General features: G+C 39.9%; 1 protein-coding gene across 1 annotated transcript in view; it reads right to left on the bottom strand.

The window, feature by feature from the left end:
- Positions 1-18,976, bottom strand: part of TDRD3 (tudor domain containing 3) — an 88,006-nt gene extending 69,030 nt beyond the window's left edge. The window contains exon 1 of the mRNA XM_039568600.1: positions 18,835-18,976. Within this exon, the coding sequence (XP_039424534.1) occupies positions 18,835-18,875 (41 nt within the window). The 5' untranslated portion in view covers positions 18,876-18,976. The remainder of the gene's footprint in view (positions 1-18,834) is intronic.
- Positions 18,977-20,860: the final 1,884 nt, after the last annotated feature.

Genomic DNA, 20,860 nt, shown 5'->3' with positions numbered 1-20,860 from the left:
AGGGGAGACCCATGTTCTTGTTATCTGTTCAGCGTACTGCTGATTAACTGAAAGTCCTAATTACCAGCAACTCTGCCATCCTTCATTAATACACACCCACCCCCACTTAACTACTTCAGATTCTGTTTTCCTTACAAGTTTTACAAATAGTTAAATTCCAGTCTACTTCCATCTGAAGTATTAAGAGCTAAACACCTTAGTACACACCTGCTCTTGATCTCTGACAGCTGAGGGAGGTGTTAGAGAGAAAAAGTAATGCATCAGAATAGATGGAGAAGTTAAATTCACAACTCCTGCATTCTGATTTCCAGGAAGAAGACACTACAACTAACTTGGAGTTAGGACAAGTTATGGTGCCTCATTTTAAGAGTGAGGAAGAAGTAAAATTTTTAAAATAATGCTCAGGACCATCATCTTCCTCATTCTGAATAAAGCAAGATAAGTTCAGCTGAATCTATGAAGACAGTCCCCTTCAAAAATTATACTCTCCTGTACTGCAGGATAATTATCTGCCAATAACCATACATGTTCTATAAAATAAATCATAAGAGAACATCATCCCTCTCAGCCATTTTTATTTTGGACAAATTCTGATAAAATCCTTTCTGCACCTGCTGAAATTTTATCTACATCAATATTTCAAGAAAAAGTCACTTTCAATCTGTCTTGAATGAAGAGCTTAGCTTCTGCTTCTAAAAGCATGAAGGGATTTAAAAACATTTTACCACAGCTGCACGTTGTCCTAGCAAAGAATAAGTGCAGTGGATTTGTACAACAAATAACATCATGCACAAAAATTAGAACTCATCTTAAAGCACTGCATAAACATAGCACTCTCCACAATTTCAGGGCTAGGTACCTGACCCTTTGTCACTTCCGTCTGTTGAACTTGCTCTAAGTGCTAAAATACACAGAAAGGGAAAAAAGCCCCAAACAAACAAACCCACAGAGTGACTCACTAAACCTAAGGGGTAATTTGCCTGAGATCCTGAGGTAACTCTAAAGAAAGTTTGATTATATGTAAAATGGGGAATGGCATCAAAGAAGAATGACTATTCACAACAGTGTGTATTACAGATTCACAAAGCACAGGAGGCAGAATACAAGTTTCAAATCCCCAGGGCCTGAGCTGGTATCCATTTTACCTAGATTGAAACACTCCAGCTGCTAAACTAACAAGCATAAGGTAGAGACCTGCACTTTTGCCAAATTTCTCTTCCCTCCTTTTGTACTCAGAAAAAGCAAACACTTCACAGATTAAATAGATAAACCATTTCACATGAAGTCTAGTTTCTTCATTTTTGTTTTAGTGACCAAATCCAAAAGTTTTTTAAATGCAGTTCAATTACTCTTAGAAAAACAATGATTATATATTATGCAGTCTGTCCAGCAGCCATGTCACACAGATGAATTCTAATCACGCAGGCCAATTTTAGCCAAATTTGGCAAAGAAACAGAGGTCTCAAAGACGACTAAGTTTCCCCTAAGTTTCACAGAAATCAGCTGCCTGGTAGAAACAAGACATACAAATTAGCAGTTGCATTGTGGAAAAAGGAAACAGAACTTGGCTGTCATCCATCTCCAGCAGCAGCAATCAACTGGTCAATTGAAGCACTCGCCTAGCTCCAAACCAGCCATAACACAGGCTGGTGCTTGCCAAATGCAGAGGGACGTGAGAGGAAGCCAAATGTGTTCTGGAGTAGGACAGGCCACATGAAGGAAGTGAAGGCATGATAGTACACAGGCACTGGGCAGCCCCAAGGGCAGTGCAGCAGTCCCTTCACAGGAGTCAAAGGGGAAAGTTTGCAATAATTAGTTTAGTATTAGGAGCTTGAAGACAACCACACTTTCAGATTGCCACAGCTCTGAAAAGCTTATTTTCAACTTGTTCTTTATTTCAACAACGAGGTAAAGTAATCATATGATGCTATGACTCATAACTGGACTATTTACTTTCTTTAATACAAGAGTTTTAAGGTTTATGCTCTAATATTCTGATAAGAAATAATGAAATCAAGTCTATGCCACAACATTTAGGAAGCAATATTAAGCTAAAAAGTACATATTTAAAAAGTACATAAATATACATCTGCATCCTGTAGAAAAATATAATTCCCAGTATATGATGGGGGCGGGCAGGCAGGCAAGCAAGAACCAGCAGAGATAAGACATCTCAAGCAATAACCACCTCTCAGCTTAGAAGTAGGAACTGATGACACCCTCCATCTGCCAAACAGTAAAACAGGTATATCATCTTCACAGAGAAAGACAGCATGAGAAAGCTAAACTTTTTCATTCTGCATAGGAACATATCCACATCCAGTCACCAATTCTCACAGAACTGTGCAAGCTAAGTCCTACCTCTTGTAATTGCAAATAACTGTTGGCACTCCTACACTCAACTCTTCTACCCAAAATCACAAGTACACGATGGGCTAAAAGGCACCATGCAAAGGCCACACACCTGCAATTTTGAAACTTTCATGTAATTTACCATGCACTGTATTTAGCTTAATAAGCTGGTAATTAACTTTTTTTTGAGGGGTAGAGGTTGAATAATACCATGTCTGCATCACATCACATTTTCTCAGCCATGAGGTACTCTCCTCTATAATGACAGAGACTGAATATGTATCTCCCTTCATCTTCCTCTTTCTCCTTGTCCTCATCTGCTTTTCCTAAACTCTCTGTCCTGCCTGCCCTTCTCTTTGTTACTTAACAGTAACAAAGCAGATCAAAAACACAGAACACCTTTCTTTTAAAGGCTAACTAGAACGACCAGGTTTCGTCACCATGAAAAAGACCAAAAAGGGTATTTAATATATCCATATGGTTGCAAGTTACATTAAGGAGATAAAAAGGGATTGGCTACACACTGTCCCTAAGTTTGCAGGTGGAAAATTGAGCAAACTTAGGAAAAGGGTGTTTCATACAGCATATGAAGTTGTTATTCACTATTCCGTGGCTGCTAAAATTTAACGTAGGTTCAAGAAACAACTGCACAGATCCATGCAAAAGAAGTTCATCAAAAGTTTACTAGAAAGAAAACATCTAGCTGAGGAAATTGCTGAAAAAAACCCAATACTTAAAAAGCTGGGGAAACCTTCTGAGACATCATCTCTGCACATTTGTCACACTCTGGGGCTTTTCTACAAACAAGAGTAATTGCACTTGATTAGAGATAGTTCTGGGACAGAAACTTTGATCAATACAGTAAAGGACAGCTGAAGACCATCCCCTGTAGAGACTAAACAAGGGAAGATGTGCATGAACGGAATGATTTAAGCTTGGACCTGTAGCAAAGTCAACTCAAAATACCACTTCCGCTTAAAACAAAGATCTTTTGTGCTGGTCTCCACACACTCCAGTGTAGAAATTAGAGAAATCAGAGGTTTAGGTAGCAGCCAGACAAAAAAAAGTCATTCTAGTAATGGTTCTTATAAAGTACTTACTTTCTACATAATACATATGTTCTATGTTCTATAATGAAGTAGTACATTACCTTTCTTTTTCCTACACATCAGCATAGCTTGTGCTGGCATAAGCTTGTCAAAATTTTATTAACATAACCACACTACAGTTTAAAAGAGATGCACAACTTTTCATCAAAAAGCAAGTAACAGAAATCATTTTTGTTTTGGTTTGGGGTTTTTTTTTGTGAGGGGGGAGAGTATAGAGGATGACATACTAGTAAAAATTGAACAATGCAAGATGTACCACCACAGCAATTCCTTGGCCAAAAGGAACACCCCAGAGCTCAACAGTAAGAGCCAAGCCATACTCCTCCTTCCAACCACTGACGCCAGGAAGTAGCTGAACAGAAAGCAGCTCTGTGGGCTCATGGTGTAGAACAATTTGAACACAAACCCATGTCCCTGTACAGCGGTAAAGTCTAAGGACACGCTGGGCTTCAACAGCAAGACTGTAGTCAGCAAATCAAAAAACGTCATTATTTCTCTCCTCACAGCACAAAGCCATGTCTAAAGTATTGTGTCCAGTTTCAGGGGTCCCCATTATGAGGGAACACCCTTCAAACTGAAGACAGGCCACTGAGATGTTTTGGGGGCTACAGCCCATGTTCATAGGAGGCACCGAGAGCACCAATGTTCATCCCAAAGAAGAGCAGACCAAAGAAGGAAGCTGTTGTGCCATCCCATCATCTGAATATGGCTTAAGGAAACAAAGCCAGTTCTGAGTGCTGTGGAGTGAAATGAGAAAGTGCAAGAAACACAGGCTAAAACATGGGAAATCTCAAATGGACATAAGAGAGAGAAAAATTTTCCCAAAGAGTGGCTAAACTATAGCAGGCCACCTTGGAGATATTCAAAGCTCAACTAGACAAGACCTTCAGCGAGGTGACCTAGCTTGACTTAGCCCTGCTCTGAGCAAGGGCTGGGACTAGGATGGCCTCTTCAGAATCTGGCCAAGTAAACATTTTTTAAAATTATATATTGAGCAAAAAAAGCAAAACCTGGCATCTTTATAAGAACTAATTTCCAAAAATACTTTCTCAGAGGAACCTTTTCTCCATTTTTTTCCCAGAAGGGATACTTAAAAGTTGGCTTATTGAGACTGGAATACATAACATAATATTCTTACCTATAAATAACAAAAGGCTCAATCTTTAGTAGACCAAGTTTAAATATGATCATTTTTAATCACCTTATTTAGCTTATCAACTGTACTCATGAAGGAGGCTATTCATATTTCTCAATGTAAGCTGTAAAATCTTACTTTACTACCACACAAAAGCAGCACTGAACCATAAAACTACAAAATGAAACTTAAAAACATTATTAATTGGTATTTTGTTATTAAAGCATGTCTTCCATACCAGTGTCAAAGACCTGGACTACTTCTGCTTCAAGACACTTCATATTAATGTCAGAAATAATAAAAGCTTAACATGCCCAGTGTTTGCTGACTCAAAAAGCAAGATGCTAAGCAAATACCTTCAGTTTTATTTGAAACATTTAAAACAGAATTTCATCACCAACACAAAGACACCAAGAATAGCTGCTATAGTGGGTACTGATCTTAGAGAATCGATTCAAGTGCTCTAACTAAAAAAACGTAGCTTTTCAAGATACCCAAGGCACATCCTTCCCTCCTACATATCAAAACTGGCACAAACAAAAAAGTAAGTTACAATCTGCTCAGAAGACAAGGATGAAAGATGAGGATCACTACTGAAACAATGAAGTTTAATAAAACTGAAATGTCAGGCAAAAAGTAATTTCTTTTACAGCTGTGGCCATCAACGCTTAAAACACACACATCCCCATTACTATTATTGCATAATTTTAACTCAGCACAGAAAATTCTTCTGGATACAGAACAGTTATTTTCAACCCTGCAAAGGTGTCCTGTTTATTTTTATTCTACTTTGTGCCAAAATAGCCATTTCTACAGACCTTTAAAACTAGATTTATAGCATATTTACAAAATATCATTCAAAAGTAAACAGCATGAAGGCATGCACTCTTGCAGTGTAAAAGAACACACACAAAGACTTGTTCGCAATTAATTTGAAAAGCTCTACAGCAACAGAGATTCATATATTCCTAAAACTAAAAAAATACTACTGCACCTATAAGGCATTCCAAAGGGCTTCCAATGATTATATCCAAGTTGCAGTTCATCAGTGCTGTGGTTTAATCCAGCAGGTAGATAAACACCACACAGCCACTCACTCACTCCCTGTATTTGTCTGGGGTGAAATTGCAAAATTTAGAGGTGACCACTGGATTAGGCATTTGGTTGAACTATCCCACACACCCTACTACCACTTATAACTACCCGGGGCCGGGGGCAAATCTCTATGTCATATTCTTAAATAGTTGTTTCGCCCTGAACAAGACCTGAAACACATTCAGGAGACATAGCAATAGGAACACGCTGGTTTGGACATGCCAAGGATACTAAAAGTTCTCCAGAGCTACTGCAGTTAGCCTGTAGGAGAGGGGGAAGACGGAGGAGCGTCCCCCCCGCAGCCAGGACGGTCAGAGGAGGAAAGGTGCCCAGTGCAATTATTACTGGTTCCCGTAGATGGCTCCCGAAGCTCGGAGACGGCGGCAGCGCGGAGCGCCGCACCACAGCCGTCTCACAGCCACAAGGTTACCGGGAGCCAGCGCCACAAAGTTCAACGCAACGAAAACCTCAACCCAGCCCCCAGAGGTGATGAACAGCACAACATGGAACATACGCAGCAAGTATTGTTACTTATACAGCACATACATATATACACTTAAAGCAAGTATTGTCAATACACAACAAAGCTCGGAACATGCAAATCAATACTGTAAACTAAAAGAGGGTAGATGAAGATGAAATGTAACTGTGGTGAGACACTGGAAGAGATTGCCCAGAGAAGCTGTGGATGCTTCATCCCTGGAAGTGTTCAAGGCCAGGCTGGATGCAGTTTTGAGCAATCCAGTCTAGTGGAATTTGTCCCTGCCCATGGTAAGGGGGTTGGATGGAACTAGGTAATCATCAAGGTCCCTTCCAACCCAAGCCATTCTATGACTCTACAATTACAACAAATTTGTTTCAACATGCTCCAGTCAGATCTTCCACTATTTAAAACCTTTATGTCCCATACTGGGTGCCAAAAAAGGACTGTCGTGATTTAACCAGCAGGTAGCTAAACAGCACACAGCCACTCGCTCATTCCCTCATCCACAGTGGAATGGGGAAAAGAGCTGGGGAAAAAAAAATAAAGTAAAATTTGTGGGTTGAAATAAAGATAGATTAATAGGACACAAAAGGAAGAGAAAATAATAAAAATTATAATCATAATGAATTTGTATATACATAACAAGTGATGCTCAATGCAATTGCTCATCACCCATAGGCCAAGGCCCAGCCATTTCTCCAGCAGCAGCCCCTGGTCAGTATATACACTGACCATCATGCCATATGGTATGGAATATCCCTTGGGACAACTGGGGTCAGCTGTCCCAGCTGTGTCCCATCCCAACTCCTTGTGATCAACAGCCTCCTTGCTGGTGGGTTAGAGTGAGGAGCTGAAGACTCCTTCCCAATATAAACACTGCTTGGCAACAACTAAAACATCAGTGTGTTATCAACAGTATTCTCATCCTAAATCCAAGTACAGGGCTGAAAAAAATGTGAAAGTGATCATCCAAACTACTGCAAAACCGAGTTAAGCATCCATAAGTGCAGTCTAAACATGAAACCAGGGGCATACTTTTCCTAACTGGTAGTATTCTTTCATTAAAATGCTTGCAGTTATACCCACAGAGTTGTAATAGAGGAAACATTTTTTCAAAGTTAGTAAAAATTTGAAGACCACTTTGTAAAAGAGAAAATGTACATTGTCCTTCACTACTACTGCTATAAATAAAGTGTAAAAAAATCTGCCATGGTAAGACACCAAATGATGTTCCCTTTCATACTGTTTACTTAAATGCTCTTTGAAGTAACAGGTAAAAATCAGGTGCTGAAGTAGCTCACTATTAAGATTTATTTTCATATTCTTTAATTCTTTCAATTTAGTGTTTTGGCATTGCAGGCTCAAGAAGAGAAAGAATTTAAATTAAGCACTCTAACACTCAAGAGATTCATCTAACCTCCCAGCCAGATGATGTGTAACCAGAGAACAACATATGGTCTTTATTCTCCCTGCTTTTTTTGAATGATCCTCTAATTCAAGCTTTCACTTCCTTTCCTTCCCAAGTTAGTCACAGAAACATTTCATCTGACAGAAAATTACTTTCTGTTCTGTCAGTAAGTTGGGGGAGAGAGGGAGGGAGAGGGAGACTCAGTAATTACTGTTATTAAAAGATTAAAATTATGTTATTATTTTAAGAATCAAACAACATTGACACACAGTAATTATTCTGAATAGAGAAAAAATACTGGAAGACATTTAAGAGTAGAATTATGCAGTTACAAAGCACAAAGTTCACCTCTAGTGCAACAGCATGAAGAAAATATGACCACAGCTAAAGCACAACAACAATTACTCTTCTAGACTAAATTAAGCTTTTTCCATTTCATCATGTTATTATCATATGGTGTCATGGCTTAGTTAGGAACTAAAATGTAAATTAAGAAAACAGAACAGAGACTACTGAAGTGTTCAGAAAGACATTCTCTTTCCTTCTCGTCCCCATTCCCAAAATTACATACTAGTAAACCCTCAGCAGCATTCTCCAAGGAAATCTTTTCCATCTCAAAACCACAAATAGAGAATCTTTTTGCCTAAGCATCCAAAATCATAAATGAGCATAAATTGCAAATTTCTGCAACAGTTATTTGATCAAGGCTGAAAACCTGGTGCATTTAGAAACCTTAACACATCAAGCATAAAACCACCTTCAAATTCTTGTTACCTTATTTGCTTATTCTGTAGCAATTCTGTCCATTTTAGACAATTCTTCAAAATAAAATTCTGAAATGTATGCCAGAAATTTTTCAGACCAAAATCAGTGTGAGAGATTTCTTTGGCCATTAAGAAAAAAAAATACCAAAAACTGTTACTTACTATTTAATGACACAAAAATTGGTTGAAATCATTTTATGCTACATATTCAAGAATGATTTGACTATTAAACAAACCCAAACCTGTTTATCTTAAAATGTTAAGTATAAAAAATGAGGCATCCACTTCCTTCACTTACTCTGATTTTCGTAGTTACAAACAAACAAATCTGGTATTATTTTGTATCAAGAATTGTAGATAGCACTCAAGTGAAAAGTTGTAGAGGTATTTGGCAAGTATTTGCCAAAAGGCAGAACTCCAGGCTGTTTCTTACACTAGCTGAACTACAACTCTCTAATCTATCAAAACCTACCTGTGTACTACACAAATGACGGCGTATCATACCTTACATCTGAATTTAAAAACTTGAGTAAATTAAAAATTTGAGTAAGTTTTTAAAACCAAGAATCATGACTGTGCTCATTATACATTCTGTTTTCAATGAAAAGCAGCTTGATGGATCACATTTTTACATAAGGATCCTCTCAGCACTCCTTATCAGCTCATTACTTTAACACGAAGTGTGCCTCATTCAGAAATCACTACTCTGCACAGTCAGAACCAAACCCTTGAAAATCACACACCTTCTCTTCAGCTCCTTCACTGATGTTTTCCCCCCTCATGCTCTTCTCCAAATAACAGTTAAACGAAAACTTCACACTCACTAGTACTTTCAACTGTGTAACAGAAAGTGTGCTAAGAAGTTGAAAAATGCAATGTTCATTAGCACTACAATTCTAAAAAATAGTTTCAAGTTCATCTCTGCTTTGTATTTAAAACTGTCTTGGACACAGTATCACAGTTACAAAAGTAAAAAAAAGTATGTACTTGGAAACTCTGAGTAAACTTAACTGCCCTGATGCCTTTTAAAGTCTGCCACACTTCCACTATACAATGAACCTAACAGTAATTATGGCAACATCAACCAAAACAAGTGGAAATGTGCTTCCATAATAAATGGCAATTTCCATTTCTATCATTCTAACAAGCAACTCCATGAAACAAGATGATCCAGCTGTTGAAAGACGTATTTTACCCATTCAGTACACTGCTATCAATATCAGAGCTAAGTGATTTCATATCCCCATTAAATAGGAGAATAATATTATTAATGCCCTTCATAAGGGTACTGGATAATGCACATTTCTAGCCTGTGATTTAATGATGTATCCTGATTTACATCTGTAAGTATTTAAACACTGAGATTGTACATATTGTATTTTACAACAGTAAAAGAATATAACACAGTGCAACTTCAGCAGACTGAAAAAAACAAGTGAACACGAGTCTCTAACAACTACTTAATAGAATAGATTTAATGATAACACAGGCACACTTATCTAGCAGTAATAGCTGCAATGCAAAAATGTCAAACTTTTCCAGGTAACACACAGAGATGTGCCCAAGATAACCTCACTAACTCCAAACTTTGATAAGCTTCCAGCAAGCAGCACTGCTGTAAAACAGCAGACGCTAGAAACAGCCCCTGCAGTCAAAAACTGCAGGACAAGAGCTCTTGCAAGCTTTCTGCTCCTTGAGAAGATTTGCTACTTCATGATTCATAAGACGCCAACAAGCCACAGCAATTTGACATACAAAAGTCACAACACCGTGGAAGGCTTTCTTTGTTCATGTAACAAAATTCTTTCCTTTTTTTCTTCTCAGATACAAGCTGTGAACACTCTTTCTCAGTCACATTTTCCCAAGAAAATGCTGGCAGCCACCCTAAAGCGTTAAATTGAACACAAATATTCTAAGGCTGGGGCTGTGCCAAAGACACAGCTGCCATGCCACTGAGAGTATCTTGAAGCTGTCTGAACACACATGGCTTTTTCTTCTCTGGCTTTCTTCAACAGCTTTTTTTCGGGTATGACACAGCACTAGAAACTCGAGCTGTTCCTGGAGCACAGGAGAGAAACAAGAAGAAAGAAAAAGCCAGTCTTGACCACCGCCCCCAGACAGCACTCCCTCACAAAGAAGCCAGTTCAGCAGTCAGTTCTCCAGTAAGTCTTCGCTTGCTGTCAGTTAATGCCATCACTCCCATTTCCAAAACCTAGGCTACATTTCCCCAAGTGAAGGGTTCAAAATGATGCCAATGCAAGAATGCCCATCATGCTTTAATTGCTTACCAGTGGTACAAAGATTATTTAAACCACTTTCTTTTTCCTTAAATGTGCAAAGAAGCTCAAAGGTTGTAATTCAGTCCTAGAGCTGTCCAGTCCACATAAAATCTGACACCTCATGATTATGCATTATATTAAGTACATAAAAAGTGATTCAAAACATTCCCATACTATTCATCCCCCAGAGAGCCTTTCCTTCTTCCTGTCAGCTCTATTAGAATTACTCTTACTGGAATTAAATATGCTCCTTTTGCTCTAAAGAAGTAGAAAACCTACTATTCCTAAAAGTATGAACAATATGCACAGCTTGGAGAATCAGTCTTAAATTTATTTTAATTGTATTGCTATGACAATCACAGAAAAAAAAAAAAAAAACAAACCAGCAGTATATAGGATATTTAATATCCAGTGTTTCCAAGTGTAATTCTATCTAAGTAAAACTTCAGGACAGCTCCTTACTTTTATGTACTCCTACAGGTATTATTTACATAAAGCTGTATTTTAACCAACCATAACTCATGAAATACACACACAGAAAATCCTAATGAATATCACTCTGTTATCAGTATGAATGATAACAATACCCTGCTCCAAAATCACCAGCCACCCTCCCACCAGCTTGCTGCTCAAGCACTCAGGGTCTGGGGAGTGTGAGCACACAGAAATTGAAGAGAGAGGGAAACATCTGTCTCAAGAGTCTTATAACATTATTTCAGAATGCAAAGTCTTTGCAAAGGTCTGAGACCCAGTTCATCGATATGCAACATCTACTGCAAATGCCTCATATTTCTACCTTCTAGATGACACAGGCTTTCTAATAATTTAAATTACCAGGAACATGTAAGTTTAAAAGAATCTACTTTTGCTGAAACGGTAACATACTGACCTCCAGAAAAATCTAGACTCTTAAACACACTGCTGCTTTTATTAATTCACCCTTCCATTGAGAAATTCATTTTGGTTTGCTGGAAAAGGCAAATAATAATCAAGCATGGTGCTATTCCATCCCTCCCTCAAATCCCTACCAAAATCCCATTTTTACATGCTTTGCTTACACTACACTGAGAAACAAAATTTCTCTTAAGGGGAGAGGTAAATCAGCCCAGAAGAGTAAATCTCAATTGTGTAACAAGCTCCACCCCATTGCCTTGCTTATGTGATGATCTCAATTAGTTTAACAACTGATTATTTGAAGAAAAATTGATACAAAGTCTTATGAAACTCAGCAAATAGGAGATAATATGCAGCATTTAATATGAGTTCTTCAAAGATCACCAACTCAAAAAGAGGTAGAAAGAAGGAAAGCAGTATGTCACTGAGTCAAACCCATGATGAAGTATTTGAATCCCATAAAGAAGGCAAAGCCTAAGAATTACAATGCTAAGTAAATAACTTCTAAAACAAGACTCAATACATTCAAAATTCCAAAGACTCCAAAAATGAGACTAGCTGTGGAAAACCTACACATTCCCAGAGAACTCATTGATTGGAAAGAATCAATCTGGGACATACTATACCAAGAAAAGTAAGGCCACTGCAAAGGTGGGTGTTAAAAAAAAAAGTCTGCAGCAATTTAAAGGTCTTTTAACTTCAGTTTTTCTTTCCTCCATTTTTTTCTTTCACAGTAGCAACAACTTCACTCTAACTTGAGACAATTCTATAAATCAAGGACATCTTATATTAGTGCTTTAGCTTCCCAGCAGAGAAACGAACAAGTGAAGTGTGTGTCCCCCAAGATGGCCCATAAATCGATTTGAGATCTCACATAAAAAGATGCAGGGAGAGTGTCTCCCAACAACTATTGAAAACCAGGAGGGTGAGCTGCAGCAAGACAGTGGAAATCACAGCTGAAATGGAGTGCATAGGGAACTGTCACACTTGCTCTGCCTTTTCTCTCTGTTTTCAACAGTCTGATTCATTTCTCTCCAAATCCTCGCTCCCTCTTCCCTCATCCCAAATCAAGAGAAGAAAATCCTTTCTTCAGCAGAACTACGGTGTGAGGTCATTTATCTAACAATATAAAAATAAGAACATAAATGGTGTTTTAACTTATGCAGTCTAGGTCTATCTAACACAGTTCCATTTTTGTCAAGGGTGGCCAGAGGCAGATAATCCAGGTCAAGAATGCAAACCACAGCAAATACCTAGACATAAGTGTTCAGAGTAATTCCTGGCTATCAGCCATTTTAGAGCTGGTAGTCCAACTTCACTGTAGAGTTCAGTATCCAGTGCAACTATCCCTACCTGGCTTTGCCTATTTACAGTTTTAACTCACTTACATTTTTTCTGCTCCGCAATATCATGTGGCAAGTAAGTTCCACAATTTAATTACACATTGCTTAACAAGCTACTTTAATTTTTATCAGGTAGCAAGTTTAATTGACCATGTGGCCTAATTCTTGTCCTAAGAAAAACAGCTACTCTTGCTTTCTATTCATCATTTCTGTTTGATCTATGGATTTTATAGATCTCTATCATTTCTCCCCCTGTTGTTCTGTTTTTCAGAGTAAAGATCTTCATCTTCCCAGCACAGAGTATCTTCCACACCTCTCATCCACTTTTTCACTGTCTACGAAACCCTTGCTGTGCTGGGATGATTACTTTAATGCACATTGTTAATGATTTTGACACACCACTGATAAACATAATGACCTAACAATGATTTAATTCTTTGTGAACAATTCCCAACAGCTGTCTGACCACTGCCCTTTTCTGAGTAAGTAACAGGAGCAAATATAGAGCTCATCGCTGTGTATATAGGTTTACATTATTTTGCCCTGTATGAGAATAATTTGGCATTCACCAGAACCAAACTACACTTGTATGCGAATGAACTGGAAAACGGTTTTGGAAGAGTTTGCTGCAAGTACCCAACTAGTTCAGATTTTACCAATCCCCACAGATCATCAAATTTCTATGGTGCCACAGTACTGTCATTCCTTAAGAATATAATGACCCTCTTAACCCCAGCAGAAACCTACTACGAACATTGTTCCACCAAGAAGCAATAATTTATCTATCTAGCTTCTCATCTTTTAACCAACTGTACTAACCCACAGGATAATCACTTGTCTTTGGCACAAATAAGCTTTGGTTGAGGTCCTTAGTAAAAAAATTTACCCACTTTTAAACCAATCTGCTACTGATTTCAGTAAATGATTTCCAACTCTACAGTTGCAGCATTCAGTGAGCAGTAATTGTGGAGGATTTAGTAAGAGATCTGCTTTCATTTTATGTCCTGCCTGCAGATTACATAAACCTCACCAAGTTCACCCCTCTTCTGCAAAGGGAGGTGTTTCAAACATGTTAGTCCCCTACCTCCTTCCATCTCCTTATTTCACCTATCCTTTTTTGCATCTTTTAAACAATTAATTATAGCCCTAAATTTGTTTCTTGTCATTGTAACAATTCCAGCTAGTAATAATTATTTTTCAAACACCTAGCATCTTCTTTCAAAAGAAGAAAAAAGAGAAAGTAGCATCTGAGTTAGTTTCTTGGGGCTGTTCCCTTAACAGAATGCAAAATGCTGGACGTTCTGCACTCCATCAGAGTGAAAACGACGAAGAATTCAGGTTCTAACTACACATTACTTGTGAGCCAGCAGGAATGCAAAATGATCAGATCACCCAGTAAGGGATACACCTGAACAAGTAAAAAATGTGGCATTTTGTGATTTCATGGTACCAATCAAACTTCACAAGATTACGCACATCACAAAAGAAGTGTCAAGAATCTCAAAACAGATGCATCTCTCCTGTGAAACACTGTGTTACGCTTGTGTCTAAGGAAAATCTTTTATCCTGCCTGGGCTTGCTCAATATGCAGGAACCAACTTCAGCTGGGTTTTCCGAAAATGTTTTATTGGAATAGCAAAAAAACATGAGGGAAAAGCAGATCATCTTGCAGAATTCTGGAACTTACTACTTTGCCAAATGCCTGCTGTGCTTTTAGAAAGTGGTGTTAGATTCATCCCTGTGAGAACTTCCTCGTGTTTCCAGGCATACACCTACTTTTGCTTTAGAGCTTGGATCATATCAGATGTTTAGTCCTACAAGAGGACACATGTGAACACACCAAGCTTAAATCCAGAGTTACCCAGTATGCACCACCTTACTTGCTGAAATAACAAAACCGCAGTTTAAAAGTTTGTTGTACATCAACTCTGTATTTTTCACTTACCAAGTATATACAACCACAACAACATTAATATAAGGGTTTTCTCATGGACTATTAAGCAGTATTCTTCTGTTTCCAAACAACTAGTACAATTCCATTTCCTCTTCATCTCTGGGAGTAACTTTTCATAGTCACATCATTGTTTACATAATCTTCAAAATACATTAGGTTTTACAAGACTGTATTTTTTTGCCATAGAGTTACGAATTTTTATGGCATCACACACTGGAATAAAAAAAATCTGTACTAGTTGACAAGGAACTCGCAAGTACATTTAGCTGTACTAAAAAAAAATCTTTAGTTATCCAGTTTCCACCTCTTGCTTTCCCACAGAGATCAATCACCCGACCCAAGATCAGGCTAAACCTGCTGTAGGCCATGGCACATTGGCAATTTTTGACAATATGTTGGCATTTCTATGTAAAAAATTCCCAAGCTCTGCAAAGATCTAGGAACACTGAAGAGGTCTTGGCTTGTCATATTCTCTTGTGAAATGGCACACAGGAAATTTAAAAAACAAAACAAAACACACTAACAAAAAACCCAAACAAAAACAAACAAAAAGAAAATTCTGTTGCAAGCCAGTAAGAAGTGCTTTGCGAACTCATTGTTTACATAAGGGGATGTATTCTGTAGTCCTTCTGAATTTCAGTTCTAGTAATAAAACTGGATTCACTAATTCATGGTCCATTAAGGTCCATATTTTAATAAGAACACTAGAAACCTGGTTCTGAAATTCAGGAATATAACTATAACAATACAAAAAGGTAATTCTGCCACTTGGCCTTCCTCCTCATGTTTGATAATTAAATAAAAAAGTTAATACAGAACTTCTGTTCCAAGACAGAGTATCTTTTTCACTGACATGTAACACAAACACTTTATCTGTCCCCTAGCTGGAGCCAATATCTCATTCCAAGGAACAGTGTCGTGTATAACGAAAAGAACTAGCATCAAAAAATGCAGGCTTTCAATGAGAGCTGCAGGGATCTGTCTTCAGAAAAACCACTATTCTGCACACAAACTACAGGGGCCTTTTACTCATTTCCATAAAACACCACTATCACAAAAAAAAAAAAAATAAAGGAAAGAAAAAAGGCTTCCAGCTTTACCTACCACTGTTACATTTACTAGGTAGGGCTAGTTTACCTTCCAGAAGCTGACAAAAATGTAATTGATATACTAAAGGCAAACATTACAAATTCCCAGACAATTTTATAAAAGATTACTCTGACAATACCTGGTTGGGGGAGGGGAATAGATATATAATTACTGTTCTGTATTAGCTACACTGTATTACTGTTTTACTTGAAAAATAACTTTATCTTTAATTCAGAATCATAAAATGTAAACACCAGTTGCAGAAACTGACACAAACAGGTGTCTACATTAACTCTTCTAACCTTGTAAGATTTAAGAAACTTACTCTAAAATCCAGTCAGTACAGGTAGTATTTTACAAGCTAGCAGATTTTCAACTAAGCAAGGACAACCCTTTTTTTTTTACTTGACGTGCCACGCAGTGCTTCTGCAGTTCAAGTGGGGACAGATTTTAACATAAAAAGTTGGTTTTGGTTTTGTATTAGGAAACTTATCATTCTGACATCAGGTGACAGCAACAGTAACAACCAATTTGGTACAAAACATTATTTAATCACCAGTGTAGTCAGATATATAATACTGCATTAAACACCACTGAAGGCTCACTCACAGATGTGTTAAATAACTCTAAGATCTAATAATATGAGAAAAATCATAAGTAAGAGCAACAGCAAAGCAGTTAGAAGCATGGATGTTCAGGTTACGATTCTTTTTAAAGCGCATGAAGACAGCTAAACAAGATCTCCGAAACATTATTTCTTTTTCCACTCCACCTCACATTCCTCAAAAATACAGGCATTAATTCCTCCCTCTTTCATAATACCCTCCCCAATGCAACTAGGTCAAGGCATAATTTCAGCGGACCTGGTATCAGCCCATTAGTGGCCCGATCAACTTTCAAGCTCTGGCTCCCACCCTACAGGACTGCAAGAATAACAAGTGTTTGCAACCATTCAAGTGTCTACACTCCCAAGGAGGGCAGTAAACACTGCAGAGGAACAGACTGTTTCAAAGGCACCTCATATATGTACCTGAAAGCCATTTACCAGCGGTACTCATTCAGCTGAAAAGGCAGTAAAACAACTCAGAGTTGAAAACTGTGATAAAATTTTGAATAGGCAATAGCAAGAAAAGCAAACTAAGAAAATAAAACTACTTTTATGGAAAACTTTTGCATTTTCAGAGAGGTCTAAGGACAGAAGAGGAGAGAGGCAAGTTTCAAGCCACAGTCCAAAATTCCCGTTAAATAAGCCAATGTTATAAAAAGTAGCAGAAATAGTTATGATTATTTCAATTCAGCAATAGCCAGGAACCACAGGATTGTGCGCCCTAGAACCACTCAGAACAATATTTTTGAAGCTTGATACACTTACCCAAGAAGAAACCTAATTACTCTATTTGGTTACTATTACCACAAAGTAGCACTACAAAAGCTGGGCCAACAAACACAGCATCACCCGCTGCTTAAAGGAGGTGATCATCCAGCTGCACTTAGCACTGGTGTGGCCTTACCTGCAGTACTGTGCACACAATTTGAAAACTATGTGAAGGCCCTTAAATACATCCAGAGGAGGGCAACAAAGCTGATGACATGTCCTGTGAGGAGCAGCTGAAGACTGGTTTGTCTATATGGGATTACAGGAGGCTGAGAGGCAACCTCATTGCTCTCTTACAGCCTCCTGAGCGGAAGAAGTGGAAAGGGAGGTGCTGATTTTTTCTACCTGGGATCCAGTGATAGGATGAACAGGGATGGTTCAAAGCTGTGGCAGGGAGGGTTCAAACTGGACATAAGGAATCATTCCTTTACTGAGGGCATAGTCAAATACTGGAAGAGGTTTCCTAGAGAGGTGATCGATGCCCCAATCCAGTCAAATATTTAAGAGGCATTCAGCCAGTGCACTTAATAACATACCAAGATTTGGTCAGCCCTGAAGTGGTCAAGCGATTTGACTAGATAATTGTTGTAGGTCCCTTCCAAGTAAATGATCCTGTTTTATTCTAAATCACATGACACCCACTTTAACCTTTTCCATCTTAGACATACATGAAACCACAATCCAGGAAAACCACTAACTTAAACAGTTAAACAGAAATATCCCAAGAACGCCATAGAAAATAACACTGTGTCACATAATTTGAGCAGTTTTTCTCAATTACATCCAAAGTATGTTGCTCTGTGCTTTAGCAGTTAGCACTGAAGTTTAGGTTTGGTGAAAGACTTTCCAAGTATTTAAGGAAAAAAGTTAGCACTGACTAATCAGTGAATCACTTCAACAAAACAAAACAAACAAACAAGCAAAAAAGTCCCAAACCAAAACAAAAACTTCCTACAGTGCAAACCCATTTTTGGCTAGCAAATAAGCGTTTGCAGTAGGTATTTGAAAAGCACAACTCGTTGAAACACGTTGCTCCAAAATGGATATTGTGTACCCAACGACTGGGACTAAGCAGAAAACGCAAGTCCCGAGTTCAAGCCTCACGTGTGCCTCATTTACCCTACCTTAACCCCACTTTTTTCATCTTGCCTTTCCTACTGAAAAGGCGCACAGTGCAATTAACAACCCCAGCACTACGGGCAGGCACCAGGCCTCCAGGCGAGGCCGGCCCCGGGGCAGGAGGAGAGGCGGGAGGCCGTCACCGATCCCGAAGGGGCTCGGGGGCTGTCCAGGGATGGGCATGCCGGCCCTCCCCGCAGGGCCGCCGGGACGGGCCGGGAGCGGCTCCCCAGGGCGAGCCAGCGCCAGGCCCCGAGCGCACCGGGGGGCGGCACCACCCTCTGCCCGCGGCCGACGGGCTCCGAGCGGAGCTGGGGCGGGGACGGCCCCCCGCACCGCACGCCTCAAACACGGGCCCTGCCCACCCCGCCCCGCCGCTCCGAGTCACCCCCGGAGGCGGCGGCGGCGGCGCGGCCGAGCTCGGCCCCACTTACCAGCCCAACTCGGAGAGCGCCGCCCGCGCCCGGTCGGCCATGGCGCCTCCCCCGCCGCTCACCCGCAGCACTCGGGGCCGGCGGGAGCTGCGGGGATCCCCGGCACTCGCTCGGAGGGGGAGGAGGGACGCGGGGCCCTCTCGTTCCCCCGCCCCGCGGGCCTCTCCGGGCGCTCGGGCCGGCCAGGGGGAGGGAAGGGGGGAGGGAGGGAGCAGAGGGAAGGAAGGAAGGAGGAAGGAAGGGGCGGAGGCGGCGCAGGCAGAGACGAACAAAGCCCGCGACCGGCGGCTGCCTGGAAGCTGCCGCCGCCATGGCTGGGAAGGGAAGGAGTGAGGGCAGCGCAGCGAGGGAGCGCTGGCCCTGCTCCTGGGGCTCGGGGCCTGCCGCCGTGTAATGTCGGGAAGGGTTTGTTTGAATGCGTTTCGTCTATAAATAACATTATTGACAGTAGCGTTGTGCTAGAAAAGGCTCTCCTCCGTGCCCTCAAAACGGGTGTTGCGGGTGAGGAGGGATATTTAGAAGGGTCTGGCGCGCAGGTCGCATGAGGAGCAGCTGTGGGAGCTGGGAATGTTTAGCCTGGAGGAGACTCAGGAGAGACCTCGCTCTCGACAACTCCATGAAAGGAGCTCGTAGCCAAGTGGGGGTCGGCCACTTCCACCAAGTAACATGGTAGGACGATTGGAAATGGCCTCAAGTTGTGCCACAGGAGGTTTAGACGGGATATTAGGAAAAACTTCTTCACAGAAAGGGTGAAGTATTGGAAAAGGCTGCCCAGGGAAGTGGTGGAATCACTGTCCCTGCAAGCGTTCACAAAAGCTGTAATGTGGTGCTTAGGGACATGGTTTAGTGGTAGACTTAGCAGTGCTTGGTTAATGACTGGGCTCATTGTTAAAGGTCTTTTCCAACATTAATGATTCTTTGTGAAAGACAGTTCCTGTGTTTCTTTTATGTTCGGCAGTTATTGTTTGGGTTTTTTTCCTTAATTATTTGCCCTAAAATGGTGGATACTGATATGAACGCTTTGGGGTTTTTTTAATCTGCCTTTTTAATGGGAATTATACTTTAACAGAATAGCACGATTTCATTATTGCTGTTGGAAGTGCCCAGTGCTCTCGGCTGCCAGTGACGAGCGAGGTGGGAGCACAGTCCTCCTGTCTACTCTGTGTTCCAGCATTCAGAGAAACGGCCAGAAGGTGAAGGTGAACACGAGCAGTCCAGGAGTTAAGAAAATGCTTATCAAGGCCTTGGCGCTCAGGGTTTCTGCCTGCAGGTGAGGTCAGGTGCTCTGCAGAAAACACTTGACAATTTGCATTAGTGAGTCGTGTCCAGCTACTTCTGTAACCCATCAATGCCAAATGTTAATACTTCTTTTTCAGTGCTGAGGTTTTGAAACTTTTCTACCTGCTGTGTTTGTCTATTAAAGATGGACTTTTCTTCATGGGTCACTTTTATCCTTAAGATGTTTCAGTTTTTATGTAGCATCTTCAAGTCAAAACTTCCAGTTTTGGTTTGGTTTAGGAGGTTTGGTTATTTTGATCCACCTGAAAAACCTCTCTTTGCTGTACTGAGTACAAATCACTTGGGATTTTTACACATGACACTCTGTGCTGCTCATTCACGGTATTTTCTTTGTGTCTATAGTTACATACTCTAGGACAAAGATTTCGTCCCCAGTAGATATGGTGTCCTGTGTGCCTGCTGTTTTTAAGAAGGCACATATATTTTTAAGTTGATAATTATTAAAAGCTTGACACAGATGAAGGAAATAAAATGTATATTACTCAGGTTCAACTGAACAATGTTTAATGCTACACATATCCTTGAAGCTTTCCTTAACAGAAATTTATAGGGGAAAAAAAAAAAAGGCAGTTTAAAAATGGAAGACTGACATATGTGATTTCTGCCAGCAAAATCTCAAAACAATGAATATAGCAATAGGGAAGCTTTAATCCTTGTGGTGGTCATTAAACAACCAAAAAAAAATTTAGCAGAGGGAGCATTATTAATTGGGAAAGTGGATTCTCAG

This window comes from Corvus cornix, chromosome 1 (assembly GCF_000738735.6).
Source record: "Corvus cornix cornix isolate S_Up_H32 chromosome 1, ASM73873v5, whole genome shotgun sequence".
NCBI lineage: Eukaryota > Metazoa > Chordata > Aves > Passeriformes > Corvidae > Corvus > Corvus cornix.
Note: the sequence above shows the minus strand (reverse complement) of the source record. Positions and strands in the feature narration are given on the sequence as shown.